The sequence below is a fragment of the Capricornis sumatraensis genome, chromosome 1, assembly GCF_032405125.1.
Source record: "Capricornis sumatraensis isolate serow.1 chromosome 1, serow.2, whole genome shotgun sequence".
In the NCBI taxonomy this organism is placed as follows: domain Eukaryota; kingdom Metazoa; phylum Chordata; class Mammalia; order Artiodactyla; family Bovidae; genus Capricornis; species Capricornis sumatraensis.
The window spans coordinates 234,533,509-234,548,691 of NC_091069.1; the positions used below are offsets into that span (position 1 = coordinate 234,533,509).

The window sequence follows — 15,183 nt, forward strand, 5'->3', positions numbered from 1 at the left end:
TATTAACCTTTGACCTGCTTTGTTTTGTATGCCAAGGCCAAGTTTGTCTGTTACTCCAGGTTATCTCTTGACTTCCTACTTTTGCATTCTAGTCCCCTATAATGAAAAGGACAAAGGACATCTGTTTTGGGTGTTAGTTCTAGAAGGTCTTATAGGTCTTCATAGAACCGTTGGACTTCAGCTTCTTCAGTATTACTGGCTGGGGCATAGACTTAGATTACTGTGATATTGAATAGTTTGCCTTGGAAATGAAGAGATCATTTTGTCATTTTTGAAACTGCATCGAAGTACTGCATTTTGGATTCTTTTGTTGACTATGAAGGCTACTCCATTTCTTCTAAGGGATTCTTGCCCACAGTAGTAGGTATAATGGTCATCGAGTTCAATTCACCCATTCCAGTCCATTTTAGTTCACTGTTTCCTAAAATGTTGATGTTCACTCTTGCCATCTCCTGTTTGACCACTTCCAATTTGCCTTGATTCACAGACCTAATATTCCAGATTCCTATGCAGTACTGCTCTTTACAGCATTAGACATTACTTCCATCACCATTCACATCCACAACTGGATGTTGTTTTTGCTTTGGCTCTGTCTCCGTTCTTTCAGGAGTTATTTCTCCACTGATCTCCCATAGCATATTTGGGCACCTACCAACCTGGGAAGTTCATCTTTCAGTATCCTATCTACTGTGGATAGAATAGTGACTGTGGCTCAGATCATGAACTCCTTATTGGCAAATTCAGACTTAAATTGAAGAAAGTAGGGAAAACCACTAGACCATTCAGGTATGACCTAAATCAAATCTCTTAGGATTACAGAGTGGAAGTGACAAATAGATTCAATGGATTAGATCTGATAGACTGTGTGCCTGAAGAACTAGGGACAGAGGTTCATGACATTGTACAGGAGGCAGTGATCAAGACCATCTCCAAGAAAAAGAAATTCAAAAAGGCAAAATGGTTGTTTGAGAAGGCCTTACAAATGGCTGAGAAAAGAAGAGAAGCTAAATGCAAAGGAGGAAAGGAAAGATATACCCATTTGAATGCAGAGTTCCAAAGAATAGCAATAAGAGATAAGAAAGCCTTCCTCAGTGATCAGTGCAAAGCAATAGAGGAAAATAATAGAATGGGAAAGACTAGAGATCTCTTCAAGAAAATTAGAGATACCAAGGGAACATTTCATGCAAAGATGGGCTCAATAAAGGACAGAAATGGTACAGATCTAAGAGAAACAGAAGATGTTAAGGAAAGGAGGCAAGAATACATAGAACTGTACAAAAAAGATCTTCATGACCCAGGTAACCATGATGGTGTGATCACTCACCTAGAGCCAGACATACTGGAATGTGAAGTCAAGTGGGCCTTAGGAAGCATCACTATGAACAAAACTAGAGGAGGTGATGGAATTCCAGTTGAGCTATTTCAAATCCTAAGAGATGATGTTGTTAAAGTCCTGCAGTCAATATGCCAGAAAATATGGAAAACACAGCAGTGGCCACAGGATTGGAAAAGGTCAGTTTTCATTCCAATCCCAAAGAAAGGCAATGCCAAAGAATGCTCAGATTAATGCACAATTGCACTCATCTCACACACTAGCAAAGTAATGCTCAAAATTCTCCAAGCCAGGCTTCCATAGTACATGAACCGTGAACTTCTTGATGTTCAAGCTGGATTTCGAAAAGGCAGAGGAGCCAGAGATCAAATTGCCAACATCCGTTGGATCATCAAAAAAGCAAGAAAATTCCAATAAAACATCTATTTCTGCTTTATTGACTACACCAAAGCCTTTGACTGTGTGCATCACAAAAAACTATGAAAAATTCTTAAAGAGATGGGAATACCAGACCACCTCACCTGACTCCTGAGAAATCTGTATGCAGATCAAGAAGCAACAGTTAGAACTGGACATGGAACAACAGATTGGTTCCAAATTGGGAAAGGAGTACGTCAAGGCTGTATATTGTCACCCTGCTTAATTCACTTATATGCAGAGTATATCAGTGAAATGCCAGGCTGGATGAAGCACAAGCTGGAATCAAGATTGCTTGGAGAAATATCAATAACTTTAGATATGCGGATGACACTACCCTTATGGCAGAAAGTGAAGAGGAACTAAAGAACCTCTTTTTTTGTTTCTTCTAAAGAGCCTCTTGAGGAAAGTGAAGGAGGAGAGTGAAAAAGTTGGCTTAAAACTCAACATTCAGAAAACTAAGATCATGGCATCTGGTCCCATCACTCCATGGCAAGTAGATGGGGAAATAATGGAAACAGTGAGATACGTTATATTCTTGGGCTCCAAAATCACTGCAGATGGTGACTGCAGCCATGAAAGTAAAAGGCACTTGCTCCTTGGAAGAGAAGCTATGACAAACCTAGATAGCATATTAAAATGCAGAGCTATTACTTTACTGACAAAAGTCCATCTAGTCACAGCTATGGTTTTTCCAGTAGTCATGTATGTATGTGAGAGTTGGACTCTAAAGAAAGCTGTGCACAGAAGAACTGATGCTTTTGAACTATGGTGTTGGAGAGACTCTTGAGTGTCCCTCAGACTGCAAGGAGATCCAACCAGTCCATCCTAAAGGAGATCAGTCCTGAATATTCATTGGAATGAATGATAATGAAGCTGAAACTCCAATACTCTGGCCACCCGATGTGAAGAACTGACTCATTGCAAAAGACCCGATGCTGGGAAAGATTGAAAGTGGGAGGAGAAGGGGCTGACAGAGGATGAGATGGTTGGACGGCATCACTGGCTCCATGGACGGTGATGTTTGAGTAAGCTCTGGGAGATGGTGATGGACAGGGAAGGCTGGCATGCTGCAGTCCATGGGGTTGCAAAGAGTCAGACACGACTGAGTGACTGAACTGACTAACTGATGGGACCGGGAAGCTGAACAATGAAAGATACAGAGAACATAGATAGAGAAAGAGGTAGTATGTAACAGGGACTTTAAAGACATATGAAGGGAAGGCAACAGACTAAGGCAGAGAAGTCCATGGAACACCACGAGTTATCAGCAAGCAGAAGCTGCAGCAGCAGTAGCAACCAAATGGCAGCACAGAGATGACTCCAGCATCCCTGCCCAGGCAGCAGAACTACTGATGTTACCACTAGAACTCTTGTTACTCCATACACTGTTCAGTCCTCTGTGAGCGCCTTCTCTGCACTGGCCTTCCCATCCTTATTTCTCCTTAGTTCATTGCTATATCTCCATCACCTAAGAGTAAGCTGAACCTTCTATCTTTGCATCCTAAAAGAGGTAAACAAAAATCCACATCCACCTAAGGCCATTGTGTCTCCACTGCCAGAGCCAATCGTTTCAGTTCAGTTCAGTTCAGTCGCTCAGTTGTGTCTGACTCTGCGACCCCATGAATCGCAGCACGCCAGGCCTCCCTGTCCATCACTAACTCCTGGAGTTCACTCAGACTCACGTCCATCGAGTCAGTGATGCCATCCAGCCATCTCATCCTCTGTCGTCCCCTTCTCCTCCTGCCCCCAATCTCTCCCAGCATCAGAGTCTTTTCCAATGAGTCAACTCTTCGCATGAGGTGCCCAAAGTACTGGAGTTTCAGCTTTAGCATCATTCCTTCCAAAGAAACCCCAGGGCTGATCTCTTTCAGAATGGACTGGTTGGATCTCCTTGCAGTCCAAGGGACTCCCAAGAGTCTTCTCCAACACCACAGTTCAAAAGCATCAATTCTTCGGCGCTCAGCTTTCTTCACAGTCCAACTCTCACATCCATATATGACCACAGGAAAAACCATAGCCTTGACTAGACGGACTTTAGTTGGCAAAGTAATGTCTCCGCTTTTGAACATACTATCTAGGTTGCTCATAACCTTTCTTCCAAGGAGTAAGCGTCTTTTAATTTCATGGCTGCACTCACCATCTGCCGTGATTTTGGAGCCCCCCAAAATAAAGTCTGACACTGTTTCCACTGTTTCCCCATCTATTTCCCATGAAGTGATGGGACCGGATGCTATGATCTTCGTTTTCTGAATGTTTAGAAACCTGCTAATGCAGAGGCTGTATTCTGGCTCTCCAACCTCTGCCTGTATGCCCTCCGTGCAAGCCCAAGGAACACACAACCTTCCCCGGGTGCTGAGCGATGATCAAAACTTGAAATGCACTAGCAGCATGTAGGCTTTCCAGCACTTTCTCCTGAGCACTGTGGGATAATTACTATTGATTGGAAGATGTCATAAGACTTGAGAAAGGGCACCCTGGACAAACTGGGCACATGAGTTAGATGAGTTGCCTTGGACATTCTGAGCTGTACAATGTGGGTAATATATCACCCAGGATTTGTGAGAACAAATAGGCTACTCCATTTCTCACAGCAGAGTGCCTGTGCATTACAAACTCCTCTAGTGATACATTGTGATGATCAGAAGGCAGGTGCAGCCCCTCCGAGACACACGGCAAAGCTGCCTTCAGCCGACAAGACTGACAAGAGCGGCCCACCTTGCCAGCCAGGCTTGCAAACTGGCTTGACGTCCACCTGCACCAGGGTGTCCTGCGCTGCGGGCTTCTGTCCACAGTCATAGGCGGTTACTAGGATCTCATACTGGTGCTGCTTGTCATAGCTCAGCTTCTCCGTGTTTCTGACGTTGCCTGAGGACACAGAGACATTGAAAATAATTTCAGATCAAGTGAACCACGTTGCAGTTCTTCAAAATCCCTTCTGCCCTCCTCCAGCCTTCACCAGAATAAAATGTCCCCTTTTCCTATCTCTTTATAAAAGCCAGGGCACGTAGGGAGCGTGGCTTCCACATGTGGCCTGCTTGAGCCTTAGTGGCAGAGGCCTAGGAACTGCTGGCTGGAGCCACTCCAGCTGTGGGACAGAACTGGCAGGGAATTCTGTGCACACATCTGGAACCCAGCTGGTTGTATTAAGTATGGGGTTGTCAGAATACCACCCTAAACTGCGCCCACATGGCTATGTCCCCGATACAGGGTGTCATGTGCTCACGTTACAGGAAATCTCTGGGAAAAAGATGGAATTCAGAAACTTCTCAACATGTATTTATTTTTTAACATCTGGGCTCTTTGCCAGGAACATGCGCTGCCTCTTCTCACATTATTTTGCTACCAAATAGGAAGTAAAATCAATAAGAGAAGACGTGTGACCTCTCTTCTGAAAGCTACACAGAATAATAGATTCCTTGCCCCGGTGGCAAAGACATTTTTCTTCTCCAAGAGAGATCAGACATTGTTTCTGAGCCATTTGTGTGTTTTTGTTCCCATGGGTTAGATACAATGGTTCAGAAATATTTGACAATTAATGAGCAAACTTTTATTTGACTATTTTTGCTGAAATACAATTTTGGTTTCAAAAATGAATCAAGGCCTGATGTACATTTAATTCTTTTAACTGTTTGATTCCCAGAGATTAAAGTCTTTCTTTCAGAAGAATAATTTCATTCTGGCTTTTCTTTTCCAATGAAAATTAGAGTTGACAGCAAATTAGAACTCAAATGATATCATCATCCTTTGCTAGACGCAAAATCAAGAAGATGAAAATTAAAAAACAGATCAACAAGCAAATACACAAACATGGAATCACTGACTCAGGTACATAATTTCTGTGTAACTTTGTTGAATTAAAAAAATTATTAAAGTATAGTTGATTTGCAATGTTGTGTTAATTTCTGCTGTACAGCAAAGTGACTTAGTTATACATACATATTCTTTGGCATGTTCTTTTCCATTATGGCTTGTCATAGGATACTGAATATAGTTCCCCATGCTATACAATAGGACCGTGTTGTTTATCTGTCCTACATGTACGGGTTTGCATCTGCTCATCCTGAACTCCCAGTCCTTTCCTCCCCCACACCCCTTCCCCCTTGGCAACTACTAGTCTGTTCTCTCTGACTGTGTGACTCAGGTATATATTTATTTCAGTCTCAGTTTGGGGCCCTGCACATGCGTGAAAGGGCTCAGTGTGGGGTTGGTAAAATTCTCTGTGGCTTCTGTTAACAAACTAGTTCATGGTTATAGCCATCACAAGGGAGTACTTCTGCCAGGTGGAAGCACTGTAATAGGACCATGAGAATATGCTTCAGCAACATCAAATTGAATTTTGAACAAAATGTTCTAACTTTCTCTTTCTTTAAAGTTAAATGGCTCTCAAAAGATACACCTCGTAGAAGGGGAAGGCTCAGGGTTTACAGGCCGTGTGACATTCAGCAGACCAACACTATTGATTGCGGGAGAAAAATAAACACTCAAGACCGCAATCTTTGGCTCAATTTACCGCAGCTCCACTTGAGTAAGAAGTCTTAATGAAACTGTCTGAGAAACCAACTCACTTTCTCCACCACCACCAGTTTCACACAAGGGAGAATGGGTTTCAGAGGATAGGATTTGGAGCATTAGATAAACATGAGAGTATAATAATGTTGCCAGTGGTTGTGGGGGAAGGGTTGTATTTGGCTAAGTCACACTTTAAAAAAATTTCTTTTTAAGATCACAAAAAACCATCCTTTTGCTTTTGTGACAATTGTTATTATTCTCCCAACTTGTTAATGATTTCTCCTAGTGGCATCTTCTCAGGAGACCTGAGTCCACAGCTACCCCAGGGGAACACTGATCTCTGTGCGTATTTCTCTGTTCCAAATGAACCTGGGAAGCTAACTCTCAAAGAACTATCAGTATCTACCATGTGTCACAGCGAAAGTATTTTTTGAAAACTCAGCTGGGGCGGTGGATTCAGCGAGACAGGCGCACTGACCTACACCCTCCTTCTGCCGGAATTTAAACTGGAGCAGCCGTTTTGGAAAGCTACACAGGTTGGTCCCTTTGCAACTGCTCATACCTTTCGGCCAGGCAATTTCACATCTAAAAACTTACTCCAGGAAAATGATACAAATTGCAAACCAACAAATATGTTCATCTAAGCATTATTTATTATTAAAACATTGAAAAAGAATAAAGAAACTGGATGCCCAATCGTCAGGAGACAAGCTAAGCCTGAATCTCTGCTTAGATGGACTGCTTTTCACAGTAAAGTATTAATTATTAACTGCTTTATGGATGGAGAAAATCCATGCAATTAAATGATAAGTGAGAAAAGGGAAAGTGTGGCCTTACTTTTGTTTCAAAACTTCATGGAAAAAGTGCTGGCAAAATGTCAGTGGTAGTTCTCTTTGGTGGGATTACAAAAGTGACTTCATGCTTTTCTAGGCTGCCCGGTTTCCCACCAGGGGCATGCAGTTCCTCCTCTTCTGTTCAGGTGGAAGGGAAGTATATTCATGTACTTGAAGATAAGCAGACTTGGGCTCACACCTCACTCTTAAGTGGCCAAGGGCTCTGACTCTCCAGGGCAGCCTGCGGAGGGCTCAGCAGAGGCTGTGTGAAACCAACCACCACTTGGAAGGTACGAAAGCCTGCTGAGTCGAGGCGGGAGTCCTGGTGAGCCCCGCACCTCCCTGTGCGGTCCTCCCCAAACCTGGTTGAGTGCTTGCTCTGTGCCGACAGTCTGAGGAATGCCTTGTGAGATCCGCCCTCTTACACAGGCACAGTATTTATTTATTTGTCTATTTCGGCTGTGCTGGGTCTTCACTGTGGTGCTCGGGCTTTCTCTGCTTGTGGCTGATGTGGGCTTCTCCAGTTGCACTATGCAGGATTAGCTGCCCCACAACATGTGGGATCTTAGTTCCCTGATCAGGGATTGAACCTGTGTCTCCGGCACTGGAAGGCTGATTCTTTAAATAACTAGACCACCAGGGAAGTCCCTCAGGCACAGTATTTAATTCCCATTTTACAATGAAGATCTGATATCAAGTTTAAGTAATTCATCAAGGATCTCCTTCTTCCCCTCTCTCTCACAGTGGTGGGCAGAGGATTAAGACGAACCTTGGTATTTTTGAACTTAAATACCATTGTCATACATTCCTGTCAAATATCACTGAGGACAGTGATAATATCACTGGTGAAAAAGCTTTGGGATCAACATTCAGGGGGCTCCAGTCCCCATTCTGCCAGCTCTTTACTCTTTAGGAATCAGTTTTTCCATCAGTTCAACAAAAGTGAAGCTCTAGGACCTACCAATCTGAGAGAGACTAGTCAAGTGCTAGAAGATACAGGGGGCCCGGAAGCCATCTGAAATGGATCCAGAATATCCCAAGAGGTGGCAGTGCCACCAACTTGGTTACCTGCTCATAATTTCAGCTTGAAAATCCATGCGGAGTGAGTAACCTTCTTGTCCGAGTCACCCAGGCAAGTATCTGATAATCATGGTGTCATGAGTGGAACACTCTCCATGCCGGGTACCCTGTTAACACCATCCACAGGCACTGCCTCTCCTCGAGGCCTCACTGCTACTGCCATGATCTCTCAGGGGAGGAGTTCAAGGGAAGGGAGGCCGAGGACCCCTGGTTGGAAGAGGTTGATTCTTGCGTTCAGACTGGTCAAATCACTTCCATGTAATGTCATCTGTCCTCCCTGATGCCTTGTTTCCCTTCTTTCCCCCACAAGCAAAGAGTCTGGCAGGTGGGAGGGCCCCAGAACCATCTCCCTAAAGTCCTGGGGCCTGAATGAGTGGACCCCAACTCAGCAGTACTTTTTTTCATGTGCATGTGAAGAACTTCTTCAAGGAGCTGGGAAGGTCACTGGGAGAAATGATGGATAAGGGCCAACTGGAAAGCTCATTAGAATGGGAGCTGCTTCTCCGTCTGCCCTGAGGTCCTGCCTTCATTACTGGAGAACTGCTTTTGTAAACCTTGCCGTCAAGGGCCCACAATCCCTGGGAGTGCCCGCTTTTCTACATCTCAGGCTGCAAACCAACGTTGGAGGCAGAGGCCTGGCGAAGGACCATTACTCACTTTTAATGAGACAGCCAGGGAAATAAATTGGCATATGTTAGTGAAATGGCTCATCAAGGTGAGTAATTATCTTCGTGGCTGGGGCAGTTTACCCTCTGATCAAGGAATTAGCATCTCCTCTCTCCCAGGGCTGCGGCTCTCCAGAACTAAGGCAGGAGGCCAAGGGCAGCTTGACTACTCATTCTGGATGTCCTCCTCGCATCCAGTCCAGCTCTATAGCAAGGACTTGTCACTCCCCCAGTTCCAGAGCTCTCAGAGTCATAGACTGCACAGCTGACCACAGGAGACCAGAAAAATACAAAGCTTTACTCTATATTTTATACAGTGGGGTGCGAGTGCCTGTGTGTGTGTGCGGTGGGGACAGATCAGCTACGCCACAGGGCCTTGTAGGAAAAGCTATCCAGAGCAGTTCTGGCAGGCTCTACAAATGAAATTACCTGCTTCTTAAACCTGAGCCAAACTTTAATTACAGTACAGTATTTTCTCCTTCACTTTCTCATGCACTGATTTTGTGTCCCACAGAATTAACCTCTAGTGAGTGATGCCCAGGTGTGTGATGGACACTGGCCATGTTTTTGAGCATCTTATAAGGAAACGTCTCTATTATCACGTTATCTGCTTTATGAATATTGGTTTCATCTTTCGAGACAGATGATAAATTCCAGGATGCCAAGGATGAGGAAATCTGTAACAGTTCCCAGGATGCAGAGCACTCTGTTACAGGGTATGTTTCTCCCTGGTCTCAACATCAGGAAGCCTGGGAAGCGCCGAAGATTTGCAAGCATGTGATGGTATTTCCCTCTAGGCACTGGCTACCAGAAGGCTCAGGGCTAAGTCACTGCCTACCCCTGGGTCTGGTTCAGGGCAAGCTTTGTACACCACCTTCAGCCCTGATGCTGCCTTTCTAGTTGGATTTTTTTTTTTTTTGCTAGATGTTAAGCTCCATGTGAGCAGGCCCGCTTATGCTATGACTTCCCTACTCTCTCTATTCCCAGTTTCCAGACTATGCCTGGCACTTAATAAACACTGACAGAGTGGATGAACCTCAGGTTATACAAAGTTTACATCTTTGAGCAGTTAAATCCTGTTTGAAATAAAATGAGGATAATATACATATAACCACACACTCGTGCTAATAATGAAACAATGTAGTTGGCAAATAATTATCATTTGATTGACATCAAATTATTGAGAGTTGAAGTAGGCTGAGCTGCCTGGGCCTCTGCTTATGGTGTTTATACTGGAATGAGTTTTTAAAATAATGCTGATGGGGAAATATTCAAATGGCTTTCTAAGTTTAGTTTGAGATTGGGGTCTAGTGGGACGCGTCTTTCATTCCTCATTCCAACTAGGGTGGAAATTGTGAAAAAACATTGGCAAGAATGGATATAGATGATGTGGCACTATATACGATGGAATATTACTCAACCACAAAAGTGACGGAACTGTGCTGTTTGCAAAGACACGGATGGACCTAGAGACTGTTATACAGAATGAAATAAGTCAGAAAGAGGAAAACAAAAACTGCATATTAATTCATATTTGTTGAACCTAGAAAAAGGACACAGATAAACTATTTGAAAAGCAGAAATAGAGGCACAAATGCAGGGAACAAATGTATGGATACCAAGCGGGGAAGGAAGGGTGGGCTATACTGGGAGATTGGGATTGATATATATACACTACTATGTATAAAACAGATAACTAATGAGAGCCTGCTGTATAGCACAGGGGACTCTGCTCAGCGCTCTGACCTAAATGAGAAGGAAATCTAAAAAAGAGGGGACGTATGTACACGGGCAGGGGATTCACCTTGCTGTACAGCAGAGGCTAACGCAACATCATAAAGCAACCATAATAAAAATTAAAAAACAAAACAAACACCAAACAAAACTGGCAAGAGCTTTAAAGATTCCTATAGATTAGAAAATCTACAGCATAGAAGGTGTTTCCAAAATCTCCACCTGTTTTTTAGCGTCTCTTTGGGAGCAAACTGTTTTGGTGCAGAAGTGATGTTACAGTTTGTTATATAGAAAACTAAGATGTGGCTGAGTTGATGGTATGGCTCACACTTGAATGACAATAGGAAAATTCTACCAGAAAACCAACCTGTCTTCGGCATCCAGATATACGGCATCGTGAGTTCTATAGACTATTCACTAAAGAGGTTTACGAGGGGTCTTGGGAATGGGAACCCACTCCAATATTCTTACCTGCAGAATTCCATGGATAGAGGAGCCTGCCAGGCTACAGTCCATTGGGTCGCAAAGAGTCAGACACAACTGAGCGACTAACACTTTTACTTTAGACCTGACTGGGCTGATAATTATGTGAAATCATCCCTTCTAGTGCAGGGAATGTATCCAAGTACTGGGTACAGAGCCTAGATCAGGGGTGGCAGAGAGGCATCATCTGGCCAAGTACATTCAGAGCCTGAACTTGGCCTTTCAGAGAGGTGAGGGGTGGAGCTATTCCCTGCTCCCATCCACTGGGGTCCTCTAAGAACACTCACCATTCCTGTCGATGGCAAAAGGCACATCAGTTGTGACGATTTCATAGTTGCAAATCTGGCTGTACTGGGGGGAGCAGTCTTCGTCGATGGCCTCCACTTGCAGGATGCTGTCATAGATCTTGCCCTCCGTCACGATAGCCTTGTAGGCTGGCTCTTTGAAGGTGGGAGCAAACTCATTGACGTCCTTCACCTGGATATGGACCACGGCCCTAGGACAATACACAAGAGGGAAGAGATGCCAGTAATGAAAGAATTGCACCAGACTTCTGCACTTCCCATGGGCACTGATTCAGGTCCCAAGGCCAAGAGAGTGGAGAAATCATGACAACTGGGGTGGCTGTTGTCTGAGGGCCCGGTCCCCACCTCCACTGAGATGCTTCTGCCTGTCCTGCCCCAATTCTTTCAGATGAATTCACCCCAGAGAGATACCCCCACCCAGATTCTTTGACCTTCCTTGTTACTCAGCTTCAGGCAACACATTTCCTCTAGAATTCAGTGGTCTCCAAGCTTTTTGGCACCAGGGACCAATTTCGTGGAAGATAGTTTTTCCATGGACTGGGGGTGGGGAGGGGGTGGTTTCAGGATGATTCAATCACGTTACATTTATTGTGCACTTTATTTCTATTATTATTACATCAGCTCCACCTCAGATCACCAGGCATTAGATCCTGGAGGTTAGGAATCCCTGCATCTCTCCAGCTCATTTGTCTATTCACACCCCACTCAGTAAGAATTGAGTTCAGTTCAGTCGGATCCAACTCTTTGCGACCCCATGGACTGTAGCATGCCAGGCTTCCCTGTCCATCACCAACTCCCATACCTTGCTCAGACTCATGTTCATCAAGTCGGTGATGCCATCCAATCATCTCATCCCCTATTGTCCCCTTCTCCTCCTGCCTTCAATCTCTCCCAGAATCAGGGTCTTTTCCAATGAGTCAGTTCTTTGCATCAGGTGGCCAAAGTATTGAGCCGCTCTTACTCTGACTCAATTTGAGAGAGTTATAACCCCCAATGAGGCTTCCTTGGTGGCTCAGATGGTAAAGAATCTGCCTGCAATGCAGGAGGCCAGGGTTTGATCCCTGGGTCAGGAAGATTTCCTGGAGAATGAAATAGCAATGCACTCCAGTATTCTTGCCTGGAGAATTTTATGGATGGAGGAGCCTGTCCACGGGGTTGCAAAGAGTTGGACACAACTGAGTGACTACCACTTTCACACTCTATAACCCCCAAATGAAGGACACTGTGACAGACAGAAGCATATGGCCTGGCAGAAATCCAGGGAAAGGTCCCAACCAGTTCTGTAGGGATAGGTTGGATCATAGAATGCTTCCTGGAGGAAGTGACAACTGACCTCAGTCCTGATAATTCGATAGTAAAATTGGGGTGTCTGCATGTGAAGCAGAGGGGTAGAGTATTCTAGGGGTAGAAAGTGACCCGTGCTGATGCCTGCAGGGGCCTGTGGACCTAGCCACTGGTCTGGCAGGATGGAGCTTCAAGGAGTGACACGCATGCATATTGAAACAGACAGGCAGACAGGGGAGGGAGGCAGGGAGCTCCATCAGGTCACTCACTTGTGAGATTTCTTCCAGGCTGTCTCCCGGGGCCCCGTGCCACAGTCATAGGCCTGGATGATGAACGTGTACTCCTTCTGCAGCTCACAGTCGATGGGGCTCTTGGCACGGAGCCGGCCTTCTCCAGACGTCTTGTTGAGCACCACAGCCTCAAAGGGCAACTCCTGGCCGTGTATCTTGAATGCACAGATTTCTCCTGCAGGAGGACAGAAGGAGAGAGCAAGTGTCTTAAGAACAGCCAGACTGCACACAGAGCTTTGACTGGACCAGATTTACAAACCCAAAAGCCCTAGGCCATTTTCCTCCACGCAGATAACTGTCAAGCTGGAAGCAGTCTTTAGGGAGCCAGTCCAACTTGTTCCTTTCTGGGATGGTAACACCGCAATGTCCCCCATCCAGTGCAGCCGGCAGAAAAAGCAAGGGGGTGGGGAGGGTGGTCATCACGCAGGGGAGCTGGCTGTTCATCCCAGTTTGCCAATTTTCCTGGCAGGTTTCTTGCCTGCCCTCTGCCCAGTATGAGATTAAGGAATTAGACCACAGTCAAAAGACAAATGACTACAGAGGAAAGGAGAAAAAGGCCAAAGCTTTCACTGTCTTTTGTTCTGTGACAACATCCTTGATTCTTGAAAGTGTGCTCTGTGAAGCAGTGACCTGGGCATCCCTGGGGAGCTTGTTAGGATTACAGCCTCCTAGGACCTGGACCCTGGACCTCCTGAGTCAGGAGCTGCATTTTTTTATTTTTATTTTTTTAGTATGTCCATTATATCTTTTTTTTTAAGTATAGTTGATTTATAATATTGTGTTAATTTCTGCTGTATAGCCAAGTGACTTGATTATACATAAGTATATATGTATATACATTCTTTTTTATATTCTTTTGCATTACAGTTTATCACAGGATATTGAATATAGTTCCCTGTGCTATAGTAGGACCTTGTTTTTTATCCTATATACAACAGTTTGCCTCTGCTAACTTAATTAGGGTCCCCAGGTGACCTCTTTGCTCAGTCAATGTGAGCAGCGCTGCTCTGCTCTGTCCTTTACTCCTGGTTTAAGGACCCCACATTGCTGCATCCCCGTTCATGTCTCTCACCCACTACTTCTCTGTGGGGCCTGGGACAGACACCACTCCAAGCTTGCCATTTTCTCTCCCAACAGTGGAGGTGAGTCTATGTGAATTTCAGAATCCCCGTGGAGCCTGAGAAACCATCTTCTTTCTTTCTTTATTTTTAAATTTTAAAATCTTTAATTTTTACATGTGTTCCCAAACATGAACCCCCCTCCCACCTCCCTTCCCATAACATCTCAGTGGGTCATCCCCATGCACCAACCCCAAGCATGCTGTATCCTGCGTCAGACATGGACTGGCGATTCAATTCTTACATGATAGTATACATGATAGAATGTCATTCTCCAAAATCATCCCACCCTCTCCCTCTGAGTCCAAAAGTCCGTTATACACAGCTGTGTCTTTTTTCCTGTCTTGCATACAGGGTCGTCATTGCCATCTTTCTAAATTCCATATATATGTGTTAGTATACTGTATTGGTGTTTTTCTTTCTGGCTTACTTCACTCTGTATAATCGGCTCCAGTTTCATCCATCTCATCAGAACTGATTCAAATGAATTCTTTTTAACGGCTGAGTAATACTCCATTGTGTATATGTACCACAGCTTTCTTATCCATTCATCTGCTGATGGACATCTAGGTTGTTTCCATGTCCTGGCTATTATAAACAGTGCTGCAATGAACATTGGGGTACATGTGTCTCTTTCAATTCTGCTTTCCTCGGTGTGTATGCCCAGCAGTGGGATTGCTGGGTCATAAGGTAGTTCTATTTGCAATTTTTTAAGGAATCTCCACACTGTTCTCCATAGTGGCTATACTAGTTTGCATTCCCACCAACAGTGTAGGAGGGTTCCCTTTTCTCCACACCCTCTCCAGCATTTATTGCTTGCAGATTTTTGGATCGCAGCCATTCTGACTGGTGTGAAGTGGTACCTCATTGTGGTTTTGATTTGCATTTCTCTGATAATGAGTGATGTTGAGCATCTTTTCATGTGTTTGTTAGCCATCTGTATGTCTTCTTTGGAGAAATGTCTATTTAGTTCTTTGGCCCATTTTTTGATTGGGTCATTTATTTTTCTGGAATTGAGCTGCATAAGTTGCTTGTATATTTTTGAGATTAGTTGTTTGTCAGTTGCTTCATTTGCTATTATTTTCTCCAATTCAGAAGGCTGTCTTTTCACCTTGCTTATATTTTCCTT

At 44.4% G+C, this 15,183-nt stretch overlaps 1 protein-coding gene across 1 annotated transcript in view; it reads right to left on the minus strand.

The window, feature by feature from the left end:
- The window catches only part of CLSTN2 (calsyntenin 2), a 449,021-nt gene that overhangs the window by 158,081 nt on the left and 275,757 nt on the right, over nt 1-15,183 (minus strand). Inside the window, exons 3-5 of the mRNA XM_068969228.1 lie at nt 12,916-13,111; nt 11,345-11,553; nt 4,469-4,618 (exon numbers count right to left, since the gene is read on the minus strand). Coding sequence (XP_068825329.1) covers nt 4,469-4,618; nt 11,345-11,553; nt 12,916-13,111 — 555 coding nt within the window. The remainder of the gene's footprint in view (nt 1-4,468; nt 4,619-11,344; nt 11,554-12,915; nt 13,112-15,183) is intronic.